At 41.0% G+C, this 14,517-nt stretch overlaps 2 protein-coding genes across 4 annotated transcripts; one reads left to right on the top strand and one right to left on the bottom strand.

The window, feature by feature from the left end:
• Nucleotides 1-2,918: 2,918 nt before the first annotated feature.
• LOC130139457 (pentatricopeptide repeat-containing protein At4g21065-like) lies at nucleotides 2,919-8,095 on the bottom strand. 3 transcript variants are annotated; one of them, XM_056316441.1, is made up of 3 exons: nucleotides 4,932-8,095; nucleotides 4,685-4,834; nucleotides 4,164-4,603 (listed from the first exon to the last, which is right to left on the bottom strand). In XM_056316441.1, the coding sequence occupies exon 1, from the start codon at nucleotides 7,453-7,455 to the stop codon at nucleotides 5,365-5,367; it is 2,091 nt and encodes a 696-aa protein (XP_056172416.1). In that variant the 5' UTR covers nucleotides 7,456-8,095; the 3' UTR covers nucleotides 4,164-4,603; nucleotides 4,685-4,834; nucleotides 4,932-5,364. The 3 variants fall into 3 exon arrangements, with proteins under 3 accessions (XP_056172418.1, XP_056172415.1, XP_056172416.1); XM_056316443.1 differs by lacking the exon at nucleotides 4,164-4,603 and adding an exon at nucleotides 2,919-3,035 and having other exon boundaries at nucleotides 4,685-8,095; XM_056316440.1 differs by having other exon boundaries at nucleotides 4,163-4,603; nucleotides 4,685-8,095.
• Nucleotides 7,664-12,852, top strand: LOC130139530 (uncharacterized). The gene is made up of 8 exons (XM_056316709.1): nucleotides 7,664-7,672; nucleotides 7,714-8,000; nucleotides 8,066-8,171; nucleotides 8,829-8,957; nucleotides 9,097-9,217; nucleotides 9,305-9,386; nucleotides 12,068-12,221; nucleotides 12,316-12,852. The coding sequence occupies exons 1-8, from the start codon at nucleotides 7,664-7,666 to the stop codon at nucleotides 12,448-12,450; spliced, it is 1,023 nt and encodes a 340-aa protein (XP_056172684.1). The 3' UTR covers nucleotides 12,451-12,852.
• Nucleotides 12,853-14,517: the final 1,665 nt, after the last annotated feature.

Here is a 14,517-nt window from a genome sequence, read left to right as displayed (position 1 = left end):
GACAAAAATTCAATTTTCGCATGTAGCAGCTAACGCATGCTTTATGAAAAAACAAATATTAGTACGATACTTATTTGTGTGTGTACTAAGCCAAAATATGGGGTCAATAAATACGTCGTAGTCTAATCCTCAATGCAACTGTCACTCTTCCATGAGCATAAATAAAATCTGAAGATTATGCCCTCCATGGAGTTGTGGACTAGTAGGATACCATTTCACTCGTTTATGTATGCATGCATCTACCAAACATAGTCCGCCAATCAAATTGGTACAAACCAATCAATCAGTGTTTTCTTTGGCTAAAAAATTATAAGCCACGAAACTAATGACCATCTTGACCACCCCAAGTAACCCACTCGCAGAAGACGATTCTATTTGTCGCTAAACATCTGTTTTGTCAGGCTTTCCCCCATCCCATCAACCAAAAGTTCCATCTTCTCGTTGAAGCATCTAAGAGCCTCTATTTCACATGCCTGAACAATCTAGTTTCCATCCTTATCAGAAGAAACAGGAACTCTTTCTTGGTCAAAAATCATTTACAATATCTTTGTGTATACTCATTAGTCCTTTCTGCACATGCTTATATGTTGCATGTTGTAACAACCCAACCAGTCCATGTGGGCCAAAACCCCAAAAAAAAAAAAAATGCTCTGTTAGGGCAACAGGACAAAGCTCAGAAGAGCCATGATCAAAGACAACAAATGATCAGATTCACTCGGTGGCAAACAATGATCTGCAAGTCGTCTCCAACAAGACTTACAACGGACATAAGCTCGCGCTTGACAGAACTTTGTGGCTAAAGGGAACTTGACAGATAGACGAGCTCAACAGGTTATTGTGGCACAGAAACTTGAAGGACAACCTCAAGTGATAGAAAACAGCAACCGACGCTAAGTGGCAAGAAGGAGCAACACTAGGTGCTGCAAAGGCTCTAATGTGGAATGACTCATGGATGGGATGACAAAGCCACTTTACATTGACAATGCAAAGAGAGGATCGCATGGAAAAGTGGCCCACACCTTGATGCGAACAAACCAGAACAACATACTTGGTGGCGATTAGGACATGCAACAACAGAGATGACCAAGATATGGTCAACTGGGTCCCTAAGTCCCAAAATGGAGGCACTAGATTGGTGTTGCTGTTTGAGTTAGAAGGTTTTTTGAGGCGGCTGAAACGAATATCCTAAATTTTCGATTCCTCGCTCTAACTTGGCTCCAATACCATGATAAGTTATTAGGATCGCAAGAGAGATGGAGAGAGAAACCACATAGGGACTACATTAATCCTCAATGCAAGAGTACATGGCATGCTCTACATTAATAGCATAAAGAGACGAGCTAATTAACAAGGGAATCCCACCTTCCTTATCTGAGTAACTAATTATTCTTCAGGAAGTTAGATATCTCTATGACCTGTATAGTTCCTTCCAGCATACATTCGCATCATAACCTTTCTTGAATGACTAGAAGTTCAGTGAAAATAGCTCATTTCGAAAGAACAACAGTTGGTACTTTATTTGTTTTTAAAGATTACAAAGCTTAACTTCTTTGCTATCAATTCTTTTTCTAGAAATGAATAGCATATTAACGCTTTGTTATTGCCCAGAAAATGACAATATCTGTCAATAAATGTACCTGAAGAATATTATCGGCAATCAAACAAAAGCAAGTCGAGAACAGTGGCCTAATGCTAATTTTTCCCACACCAGATCTGAAAGTTACGATACCTTCCCTTCAAGTGCCACTGTGTCCAGACTCCCAGAGCTAATCACTGAAAGCAACATTTCCTTTGCAAAGTCTTCTATTTTTTGAGCAATGGCTGATAAAGGATACAGTTTGTTTGCTACCTGTCAAAGAAGACAATGTCTGTAAGGATCTACTAATTAATGAAGAAGCAGAGCAATTTTGCTACAGCTAGTTGCCCATATGTTACCAGACGGATTGCCTTCATGCGCACTTCCTCCAAATGATGAACTGCACTCTGATAATAAGAAAGAAGGAATAAAGTCAAAAAAAAAAAAGAATAAAAGGAAAGTATATTCTTATTGAGACCAATAACATTCAGTTTTTTTCTTATTCAGTGCCCTGCCCCCATACGCAAAGAGGAGCTTCAATTCAAACAGAAGGGGACAACGGTGCAATCAGAAAATAAAAAGAAACCATACCATATAACAGCCAAAAAAGAAATAAAAAAACATAATTAATAAGTTTAAAAAAAAAGGAGTGAAAAATTCAAAGAAAGTGGAATGCAGGCGATTTACAGTGAGAGTTTCATCACAACCTAAATGTGATCCGTGAGATTTACGGTGAGAGTTTCATCACAACCTAAATGTGATCCGTGAGCAGAAGCAACAAAGAAAGCAAGACATTTGTGTTCATAAATAAAACCTGCAAAGAGATTTTCAAGCAAGAATCTCGAATTGGAGGGCGGAGCAAGATAAGACTCCAAACAGCACTCAGACCGAGTCAACCGATCTCCAGCTTGTAGCTCCTTCTCGGACTTTTCCAGATTGCCAGGAGAACATAACCTACCTAATAATTTCAAAACTGACTGCGGAAGATAAGGAACTTCACCAAGCAATCTGCTTAGAGATTTGTCAGAAGGTGGAAAAGTATCTTACAGTGTTTTTTTTTTTTTTTTTTTGGTAACCCAGGGAACCCCCGCACGGCCGACAGCCGGGAGGTAAACCCTGGGGGCGACACGTGCTAGCCACCACACACGTGCACCGGTTAAGTCACCCTGCGGCGCCCGGGATTCGAACACTCAACCTTTTGCGAGAAGAAGAGTGCCCTTTCCAGCAGCGCCACCCAGGCGGGTGGTTGTATCTTTCAGTGTTTCTGCCTGCATATGAGAAAAATAAATTCGTAAAGTTTGCAATGGAGGCAGGAGTTCAATATAGTTGAATGAACACCCACCACATTCAAAAGCAGTGATTCATATGAAGAGGAAGCAGTTGTAGAAGAGAAAAAGTCACGTTCCACTTAAGCCTCCCCAAATAATCTGTAGAGGAGACGCAATGTCAACTCATGTCCCTGAACAAATTGAAAACCAGAGTCAGCATTACGAAACTAAAACTTTCAGAAGAAGCACATCTAGTTGTATACGAGAAAGGCATGTGTATGCAACAATCCTTTTAGTACCACAGGGGATACCAACAATCCCTTTTTATACTACAAACACAGGTTCCAAAGTTGATAAGATTGAAGAAGCGCAGGATAAGAGAAGAGGTCATCAATGGTACATCCTCGCAACCAACATCTGCCATATAGTTCTTTTACACAAAAAAAGAAAAAGAAAAGGGAAGAGATAGACATGGTAATGAAATTAGAAGGATCAGGCAAATGTAACTCTTAAACAAATACCTTCCAAGCCGAACAGAATTAAATATAAAAAACATTTCATGGCTAAAAGAAGGCATAATGATGATTTCTTTTGCTATCACTAAGGGACCCGAGGAAGCTTCATTTGCAAGAGACATCGGTCCAGACAACCTTCAATAACAAAATAAAGTGCCTAGCTAACTAATGCCTTCTTTCTTCAAAGAAACCTAGCTCATTTTCTGCCACATCTATATGGTGACTTAATCCCTACTTTAACTTCTATCTCTATTTTGAGGATCAATGAGGTGTCAGCAAAGAGGATTGAGGAGATATTAAGTCGAGATAGAAATTAGGCCTAAACAGTAGTAGATAATACCTCACCCAAACACATGCTAAGTGACAAGGGAGGGCATAAATCGCTACATCAGAGGCTTTGCAGCCCACTGTCCCCACCAATGCCTTTTCCATTGACTACATGGTCAATAAGCCCAGACAATGCTATTGCCTACCTTATTCAAAATTCCATAACTGAATAGAGCCCTGCAAATCCTGTGTCCTGAAATTCTCTCAAGTTGCCCCCATATTCTCATCTTTCCTTTCTCTGTTTGACAAAGGGACAGCAGCTGCCAAGAACCAACCCCACTGCTGTATAGATGGGTAGATACACAGATGATATAGTAAGAGGTTTCCTCTTTAGATGAGATGAGAATCCAATAACAGTTCACAAGGAAGTTTCGCAAAGTTTGGAGAACTCCCATCTCGATCAGAGTATTCTTAGGAAACAAGACCTTAATAGCTTTTATAGGCAGGTTCAGTGGCCACCAACAAGTAACCGCTAAGGTTCAATAAGTGCAGGCTATGTCTAAAACCAGCTTAATTTTCACTCCTGCCGATACAGCAATACAACAATAACTTCCATTTCATTAAATTTGTTATAGTTACTACTCAACCACTTAAATATTTCAAAATGTATCCAAGTGGTATAGAAGTTCAGGAACTCTCATGGGTATCATTAACATGCTCAATTGACCCCACTCTGCACGCCTTCAAGGGCCCACCTGTTTCACTGATGTCGTTTGCCAATATGGATTAGTTTTCGACTTAAATGGACAGACCCCTCTCAAGGACACTGTGGCGATTATGATTGTTTGATCGCATGGTTGCAGTACAGGGTCTCCAGCACATTAGCCTTCAGGCCACTTAAGCAGCAGACCAACTATTCCAACCAGTCCACCACCTAAGATGGACCTCGCCTCCTCATTTAAATGCTTGAAATGGACCTGATACATAGAAATAAACCATTACAGAGAAAGAGGAGTAACCTATTTTTAGTGTATACTTGATTGCCTACCAGAACAAACCAGTGTCACTAGCTCCTCTTGATCTAAGTTGTTTAACAAAAGATTGTCTGTACGATATCCAGAGGTCCGAGCTTATAAGCATCAAGCGTAACTCATGAACAATCTACAATCACCGAGTGAAGAAGTGTTGACCTATCCAGTGACCTCACTCTGCATCCCATCACATACAATAGCTGCTTCCGCTAACATTGCCTGCATTTGTGTCTCAAAAGCTAGTAGCGATGCTATCACCTTGCTACAAACATACCATGTGATAAACTAACAATGAATTGCTTGGGGTTCCTCAATTGATAAGCTTGTTCGTCATTCTTGCTCAAGATTTGGTTTTGAATTATGATGTTAGCACATTCTATTCAGATCATTCCCATAAGCAGCCTTGTGTGCCTGAAATCAGTCGGCACGCATTGGCATGGGGATGGACTCATCTAGTGAAGATCAGTCCGGTGCTTGAAGAGCCCCAACACCTCGTTGTAGCTTCCAAGAGAAAAGAAATGATCAACTGAACCTTCAACGAGATGATCCATTGTTGGTAGCCCAATGAAAAGGATCTTGCATCTAGCTCTTGGCTCAGTTCATCTCAACAAGTCGAAGGGCTCCTGCTGCAAACAGACCATCCACCACAAAGCTGCAACTTAACCATCTGACGTCAGTCTGAGAAAATTGAAAATCAGAAATTCTTACTACCAGCAATCATTGCAAGAGCAGTTTCCTCCAATAAAATGATGATATCTGTTATAATCTCTCAAGATTATATGGCGCCCAATAAGTTCAGATGCATATTTCATAAACATGTGGCAGTTACCGCATACACGAATATTCTTTATTATTCGTATGGGAATTGCACCATCAGGGTTTTTGAGCAAGATGAATGCAAGAGCAAGTTTCTCACTGTGGTAGCTTATAGATGCAAGCTTCTCATCGTCAGCTACATCATGGAGTGCTGACTTTGTATTAGGAATAAAGCCAGCCACTTGTAGTTTCTTTATCAATCTGTGCAGTTCTTCATAAATTTGATCTGTCTCTGGATGAGAACGATCTTCTGACACAAATCTGTGGACCTTACTATCGAACTCAATCCAGCTGTAAGCTGCGACTTTCCTGACATTTCTGTTCTTCATCAGAGATCTCACAGATGCAACATCTTTCCATCTGGCATTAGCTGCATACATGTTAGATAGTGTAATATATGGTCCAGCATTACATGGATCAAGATCAAATAAATGGCTTGCTGCTATCTTTCCAAGTTTAATATCGCCCATTGTTGCACATGAAGACAAAATAGAGGACCAAATTACGCTATTTGGTTGATGGGGCATTTGCTTGATGAGACTCAGTGCTTTATCTCCCTGGCCTGATCGAACAAGGAGGCTGACCATGAATGCATAATGATCCAAAGTTGGCGTAATCCCATGTACTTTGCTGATTGAATCAAAATACTTCTGTCCCTGTTCCATCAGATTGGCATGAACACAGGATGAAAGAACAGCTATAAAAGTGATAATATCGGGTTTCATGTTCCCTTGCAGCATCTCCTCATATAGTCTCAAGGCCTCCAGATCTTGACCATTTTGTGCATAACCACCTATCATGGCATTCCAAGAGACAACATTCCTAGAAGTCATCCTATTAAAAATGAACCGAGCATCTGCAATGACTCCACAGCTGCTGTACATGTCAACAAGAGCACTGGAAACAAGCAGATCATCATCAACTCCCACAAGAATAGCTTTCGCATGCACAGCCTGACCAAGACACAAAAATGCTAATTTGGCACAGGAACTCACCACACTAGAGATGGTAAAACCATCGGGCTGCACATTTGTTGACAGCATACGACAAAAAAGCAGCAATGCATCCTCTTCTCTTGAACTTTGGGAGTAACCAACTATCATTGTCGTCCAACAAATTTTATCTCTCTCTCTGATCTCATCAAACAATTTCCCTGCTTCAACGACATGTCCACATTGAAAGTAGGCTCTGAGGACATTGGAGACCGTAATCTGATCGGGCTTACAACCAGTCAATTGCATCTCACGGAACAAATCAACACATTTATCCGGATTCCCATTAATCACATAGCCAGAAATCACTGTGTTCCATGAAACCACATTCTTATCAACCATGCGATCAAACAACCACCTGGCCCAATGAATTTCACCACATCTAGCATACATATCAGTCAACGCATTCCAAACAAACGCACTGCCCCTAAAATTACTAGCAACTATCCTGCCATGAATCTGCTTTCCCAGCCTCAAACCCTGCAACTGTGAACTGGCATTCAATGCGCTCACGTGAGTATATTCAGTTGGCGCAAACCCATTTTCGTGCATATTCACAAACACTTGCAGAGCCTTTTGAGGCTGTCCATTCCCAGCGAAACCCGCGATAACTGTGTTATAGGAAACACCATCGCGTACAGGCATCTCATCGAAGGTTGCCCACATGTCCCCAACAGACCCACATTTAGCGTGCGCCGAAAGCATAGCATTCCACGAGAAAACGTCTCTCCTGGGCATTTCGTCGAACAGCTTCCGGGCATCGTCGAGCTGGCCAGACCTCGCGTACAAGTGGAGGAGGCGATTGTGTAAGTAGGTGTCGTCAGGTCGAAAGGAGTGGAGCTCCATGTGAGATTGCAATCGCCTGGCTTGATCGACATCGTGGGCACGAACGCATTCGAGCACCAGACGAGTGTAGGACTCAGGGGTCGGGCGCCCGCGAGAGTACAGCGAGTCAACGGCTTGGCGGAGCTGGTGTCTCGCCGCTCTCATTTGGTGCGTTCGGTTTTGGATTTTTTCTAACGCATGGATGCATCTGCGTCGATCACGACATCAGCACACGAGTGCTCTTCACAAGACAGATGACGAGCAGATGAATACTGGTTCCAAGAGACTACAACTTGGGCGACGAGGCAACGAAGAAACGGGATTTAGGACAAAGTTGAGATTATGAAATTTAAACCCTAAATAACACGAGGAAATGAGTAAGGTTGCTCTAGATATCAATCTTGATTTATGAGTTGTATGTAGTTAACGTCGCTGTCGGACCCGGCGTGCTCGGGAGGGCAGGAATCCTGGAGGGGAATCTCGACGACCGGCAAGGGCTTGAACAGCGGGGAGCAGGACGCCGGGGACGGCGGCAGCGGGGGGGGAGGAGGGGTGGGGGGCGGCGGCGGCGGTGGAGAGGAAGGATTGGCGGAGGCCGATGTAGGAGAGGAACTGGGCGAGGGACGGGGTGCCGCGCAGTTACTGGAGGAAGATTTGGAAGAAGAAGGCGAGCCAGTTCACGAGGCCCCGCCACACCTGCATCGACCGGGGCACGTACATCTCCGACGACGCTTGGCGGCCGTGCCCGCTCTCCGCGTGCGCAATGGGGAAGCAGAGAGCACCGTCGGCGGCGGCGGCGGGCGGCGGCCGAGCACGCCGGGTCCGACAGCGACGTCAGCGTCGCCGGCGATGACGATCTCGTCGCCGTCGAGAGGCTCACGGTACTCCAACTTCTTGTGTCATCATCTCGGCATTATTTTGTCCTTTTTCGGCTGATTCCGGCGTCGGGTGGTTTCTGGGTTAGTTGCTGTCAGTGAGTATTGCGAGTATTGATGGCTGCTTGGGCGGTTTCTCTTCTCTCCTGTTTGGGTTATTGCTGCTTCAATTTTCAGAAGATTTTGGAGCCATTTAGTGATGGGGTTGAGTGAATTGATACTCAAGTAAGGAGCTTTGAATTGTCGTCGGAAGATCTCGATTTCAACTTCCTTTCTTAACCTTCTCAAACGGGTTTTTAGCAGTTTTTAATGTTTGCTTGTCACTTTGTAACGCACGGTGCAGGATGTGTTCGATTAGCAAGATGCATATACTGTGATAATTTGGTAATGGGTTTTTTTTTGTGAACCTCACTGACATCATCACAATTACTGCTTTGTTGCTTTTCGATTTTGTTCCGACCCTAGATGTAAGTATTGATCATCGGATTGAACTCTCCATAGTCCGAAGTCTCGCTTTCTGAGAGATGATGTTAGGGGAGATGTGCTGCATTTCTTGCTGATGTCGAGTTTGGAGTATGGTTTAACACACATTACTTGGATTTTAAACAGAAATTGGTTATTTCATGAGAATGATAGGTTAATTGGGTCTTTATCCACATGCAGATCGTTCTCGACTTAGACGAGACCCTAGTCTGTGCATATGAAACGTCTAGCTTGCCTGAGATTATCCGTGCTCAAGCAATAGAAGCTGGATTGAAGTGGTTTGAGTTGGAATGTGTATCTTCCGACAAGGTCTCTCTCTCTCTCTCTCTCTCTCTCTCTCTCATAGTCCAATTTTTTTGAGCATGTATTTAATGTGGTACCTGCTTAATAAAGGATTGTGATGGGAATCTTTTGAGCATGTCATTAATGCAGTACTTGCTTATTTTAGGAATGTGATGGGAAACCAAAAGTGAACTACGTAACGGTGTTTGAACGCCCTGGTTTGCATGAGTTCTTGAAAAGGATCAGTGAATTTGCAAACCTTATTTTATTTACCGCGGGTCTTGAAGGTATTGCCATTTTTTTTATCAATTTCCTATTATTTGTCGTCCTTCCGTGAATTTGTCCATTAGCTTAACTACTTGGGCTCCCTGCAGATTACGCCAGACCGCTTGTGGACAGAATAGACAAAGACAACGTGATTGGAGAACGTCTTTATCGCCCTTCGACTGTCAGCACGTAAGCATATTCTATATATCCTGTTATTTCCACTTAGGACAATGTAAATTCTGTTTTAAGTGGTTTGTGCTGATTATTGATTGCATTCAAAGGAATTACTTGAAATTCAAGGATAGGAGATCAGTTCTGGCTTAGGACTAACCTCATCCTCTCTCTTTTTTTCTCAATCTGATGTATGACTTGTGAAACTATGGACAAATGAAAGTTATCTGCAAGTCGTTGCCTTCGAAAAACAAAATAAGCAAATGATTAGGTTTGCAAAAGGTAAAGGATTTGTGGACGAATTATGCCCAAATGTGCAATGTCTCTTCGTCTTTGTAAGTTTCGATCTTAAACTGGATTTAAGGTCTGAATCATAAGACGCTGTCGAAGTTTTGATGTGTTGTTAGCTTAGAGTACAAGACTTTCCAACTTGGAAAAGCAGTTCATCTAGCATGAAAGTCTACAGACTATTCTCTTGAAGTTCATAAGATAGTGGGTTTTTGAAGGTTATGTTTGGTTGTGGCTAGTAAACGCTATAGCTGCTTGCTGTTGCATATTATGTTAGCCTGTGGATCATAGATCTCACTTGAGAGCTAGGGGAGTTGGTGCAAATTACTTAAAACTTGCTACTTCTATTGTCAGAAACCATGTTTCAACGTTTTGAGCCTGAACCAATTTTGGTGCTAAGTGGGGTAAGTGTTAAGGATCAGGTGGAAAACATACTCCCTCTTTCACCCCAAAAAGTTTTCTTTTATTCAAGTTCTCTCCTCATCCAGAACGAGAGATTATTCTCTTCAGTCTCTCACAGCAGTGGTGTCCCTGCCGATTACTGATCATATGAATCAATGCGAGTTGCACTGAGCGAAAGATATAATGTTGCTACTCACAGAAGTTTTGCTGTTGCTTCAACCCCAACACTCCCATCACGGGAATGGATCTAGTTGGCCTATGTAGCTTGGTTGATCTACAAGCACGATGAATGAGGTTGGAGCAGTGTCAATTCACCGACTGACGGATAGATTTGTTAGCTTGAGGTTTTGTTATGAGACAACCTTTCAACTGGAATAGTGGGGAATTACGAAAGTCGAGGTACAGGTGTTAACATTGTTTTCATCACGTACGAGCAGTATCTGGGACAAGAGAATTACAATGTTTGCGTCACATATCTTCTCTACGACTAGGTTTACCCCAAAAATAATATTACTTTTGCATCTATAGAGGAGGAAGAGGTTGCATAGATGTTCTTCATTTGAGAAACCGTGACTGCATTTATGGAAAAGGATGGCCAATAAGGAATTATTTGAATGTGCAAGATCTTGTACATCTAAAATTAAAAGAGAAATCTTTAAATGTGTTAGAGAGTTGGATGCCAGCCTTTAGCTTCGTAGTAACCGTGCTGCTTAAATTGACTCGAGATATCTATCAACTGGTAATGATTTGATAATTTGACAATTGATGGATAACTTGCATGAAAATGTATTGCCGGTGATAATAGTAATCTGTATAGTCAATGTTTTTGAAGCAGACCGGAATGGCGGCTTTGCCTGGTTGGATTGGGTAATAACCTTAAGTCTGCTTCTGCTTCATCTTCAGCCTGTTCCTGTAAAATAACTGATCAAACTGGTTTTGACCCGCAACAACAGTAAATGGGCAGACTGTTCAACACATTTTGACCTACATATTGGTTTTTGATTATGCAAAAACTGAAATGGAATGGGAAAGGAAAGAGAATCAAACCCCTCCCCTCTTGGAGCAGTACATGAGACTTCCACTTTAGCTAAGGTTCTCTTTGCTTACTATTGACACCATATTAATTGTTACTGACCGTTAGAATTCCGACCCAAAAGCTTAAGCCATTAAGTGGATTGAGACTACTGGTATATAAGGCCCATGGAAACCCTTTATTCAGATGATGTGGGATAACTCTTCAATACCGGTAAAGGCTTTATGGTTTATATGGCTACCTACAAAATAGGAGTTGTGCAGGATTTCAATGTTATTTTCCAAGATGCAAATGTGGGAATTTTTGCTCTTATAACTGGGCATGCTTTTTCACTATTGCTTTACTATTTGTATAAATTGTATCACACAAATCATGTTGACATGATACATTTAACTGGCAGTACAATGCATTGAATCAGTTAAATCATGAACTGCGAGCATGACCAACCTTCATGTCGGTCCACTTCTGGAAACATTGGTACCTTTGTTGAAATACGAAAGAATCATGTTGAAGGATGACATCTTTTTTTTGTATGACTTTTGGCAATACAAGACACTTCCGTGTACTTCCATTTTTTTCTTACTGATAAGGAATATATTGGGTAAGCATTGGAGGATCTGACTACTGTAGTTCTTAAACCTGAAATGGTATGTTTAGATTTAAGAAAAAGACCTGGAATATTGGTAATGATTCCGCTAACTTCCTTGAAGTGGAAAACACGTATCGTGATGTGCTTATACCATTATCAGGTAATATGAATGTTGTTAGATGTTCCTTTTCTTTTCAGGGGAGGTATACATTTAGCAAACTTGCCCTGGACCTTCTGCTTCGATTTGTATGTCTGATATATCAATTCGTGCGCGCATCAACCAGAAGTTCAAATTCTTACCTTTACTATGGGCGCCTGGTGTTGGCTACTAGCTTGGTGGACTTGACCAGATTTGTTAACAAGATTTGCACTCTGCTTGAATCACAGGGAATATAGGGAACACGTGAAGGATCTATCTTGTTTATCAAAAAATTTGTCTCGGATAGTTATTGTGGACAACAACCCATTTAGCTTTTTGCTGCAACCGTTGAATGGAATACCGTGCGTCCCGTTCTCAGCTGGACAGCCATATGATGATCAGGTTCTTCAAATCCTTCCATTATGGATTGAGAAACATTACCATCTCCATAATTTTATGATAATATCTTCCTGACATTCGTTAATTTTATCTAAAGCTTTTGGTGGTTCTCCTTCCTCTACTCAAGCACCTTTCTCTGCAAAGAGATGTACGGCCAGTCTTGTATGAGAGATTCCACATGCCCGAATGGTTTCAAATGCACGGTATCCCCACCAGTGGTAACGGCGTTTGATCCACAATCCAGGAAATCATCTCATGGAAGTGGAGACTCTGATTCGTCGTCGCGCTACACAAGCTCGTGATTCATAGTGCCCTCATCATCCTTCTTGTACATTAATAATAGTGTCGAAGGAGTCCTGTCATCTCAAGAATATTAGGATTTGTGGAGGCAATTGATGCATCATCAGCAGAGGGACCGAAGGGAGCACGAAGTTGATGGACCGATGGAGGGCAGCATTCGTTTTTGCGTAATTAATTCAAAAGTGTAGTTTCCAATCTGATTATCATTGAAAGAGGTGGTCTTAAGAATGGCCTTTGATTGAGAAGTACTTAGCTTGGTCAGTCTTGTAGCAATCGGAATGCTGGAATTACAGAAACTGTGCAGTTGAAGATTAGACCAGTCTGTTTAATTTCATGGAGTTTCCTTGCTTCGTATTCTTGTTGCATGATGTACAATTGTTTAGATCCCCTCCCTTACGGACAAACTCTAATTTAGGATCCTCTATGGTGTGCTGTAACCGCTTTAATTGCCATGGAGAGTGCGAAATATTTTCATTATCAACAATAAATTATGTCCAAATATTTTTGTAAATGAAGTTATTTATCGCTTATTCATTTTTTAAAATGATATGAGCGATTTTTTTAAAAGAAAAAGTATTTTTTAAATTATTTATTTTTCGCGAAATAAACGAAATCGATATTCAAACAACACTGAAAACTTTGAGGGCACGCCAACATTGCACACTTATTTTCAAATCAGGTTTTGAGAGGAAACGTACCTAAAACTCAGATTTGAAAATCATCTCGAATGGGATCCCTCGATTTAGGGTCAAAGATGTTGCAGCACAAACTAAATTTACAGTAATTGGGAGCTAGCATCTCTCGCTTAGCCACTACAACAGCTATGGTAGGTCAATGACCGTCGCCCACCCTCCGTGACCGACCCACTATCATCGACTCACCTCAGCGTCGATCCACCATAGACCGGTGATCTACCACCACACGACCCCTCTTGATGAAGCCAACAATATGCTACATTAATATGATCCGGTAATGACTAGCGTCTTAAAAAACGCATCCAAGAGAAGCTCATCCAAGAAAAGTACTACGACGAGTTAGGGCTTCTTAGGGTCAGCGCATGACAACTTGCCAAACAGGCTTGATTATGTTCTTTTGTTCCCGAATCGGTTTGGGAACATAAATGCGTTCGTTTAATTTTTTGATTCTGGGCACAATTTTGTCAAAAATTGTTCCCCGAATCAGTTTTGGAGCAAAATCAAGAATAAAAAAAAAGCAGCTTCTTGATTCTGGGAACAATTTTGAGAATCAATTTTTTTTTCTTCCTTTTCTTGGTTTTTAATTTAGCTTCTAATGTCCAGCCCAAGGACCGCCCTCGCCGGATCTGACAAGAATAAAATATTTTAATAAAAAATATTATTAATAAAAAATATTATTAATAAAAAATATTTTACCGGCCATGGCCGGCGACTAGGCCATGGCCATAAAAAAGAAAAATATATATTTTTAATAAAAAAATTTTAATAAAAAAATTATTAATAAAAAAAATATTTTACCTGCCATGGCCGGTGACCAGGCCATGGCAAAAAAAGAAAAAATATATATTTTTAATAAAAATATTTTAATAAAAAAAATATTTTACCGGCCATGGCCAGCGACCAGGCCATGGCCAAAAAAATAAAAATGTACATTTTTAATAAAAAAAATTGTTAATAAAAAAATATTTTACGGCCATGGTCGGCGATCGGCCATGGCAAAAACAGAAAAAATATATTTTTAATAAAAAAAATATTTTACCAGCCATGGCCGGCGACCAGGCCATGGTCAAAAAAAATAAAAATATATATTTTTAATAAAAAATATATATTTTTAATAAAAAATATTATTAATAAAAAAAATATTTTACCGGTCATGGCCGATGACTAGGCCATGGCCAAAAAAAAGAAAAAATAATTTTAACAAAAATATTATTAATAAAAATTTTACCGGTCATGGCCGGCGAGCAGGCTATGGCCAAGAAGGAGGAAAAGAAAAAACGAAAAGAAAAAAAAGAAAGAAATAT

Source organism: Syzygium oleosum, unplaced genomic scaffold (assembly GCF_021117445.2).
Source record: "Syzygium oleosum isolate NSW1041296 unplaced genomic scaffold, Sole_v2.1 Sole_v2.12, whole genome shotgun sequence".
Taxonomy (NCBI): Eukaryota; Viridiplantae; Streptophyta; class Magnoliopsida; order Myrtales; family Myrtaceae; genus Syzygium; species Syzygium oleosum.
This window is presented reverse-complemented; position numbering and strand designations above follow the sequence as displayed.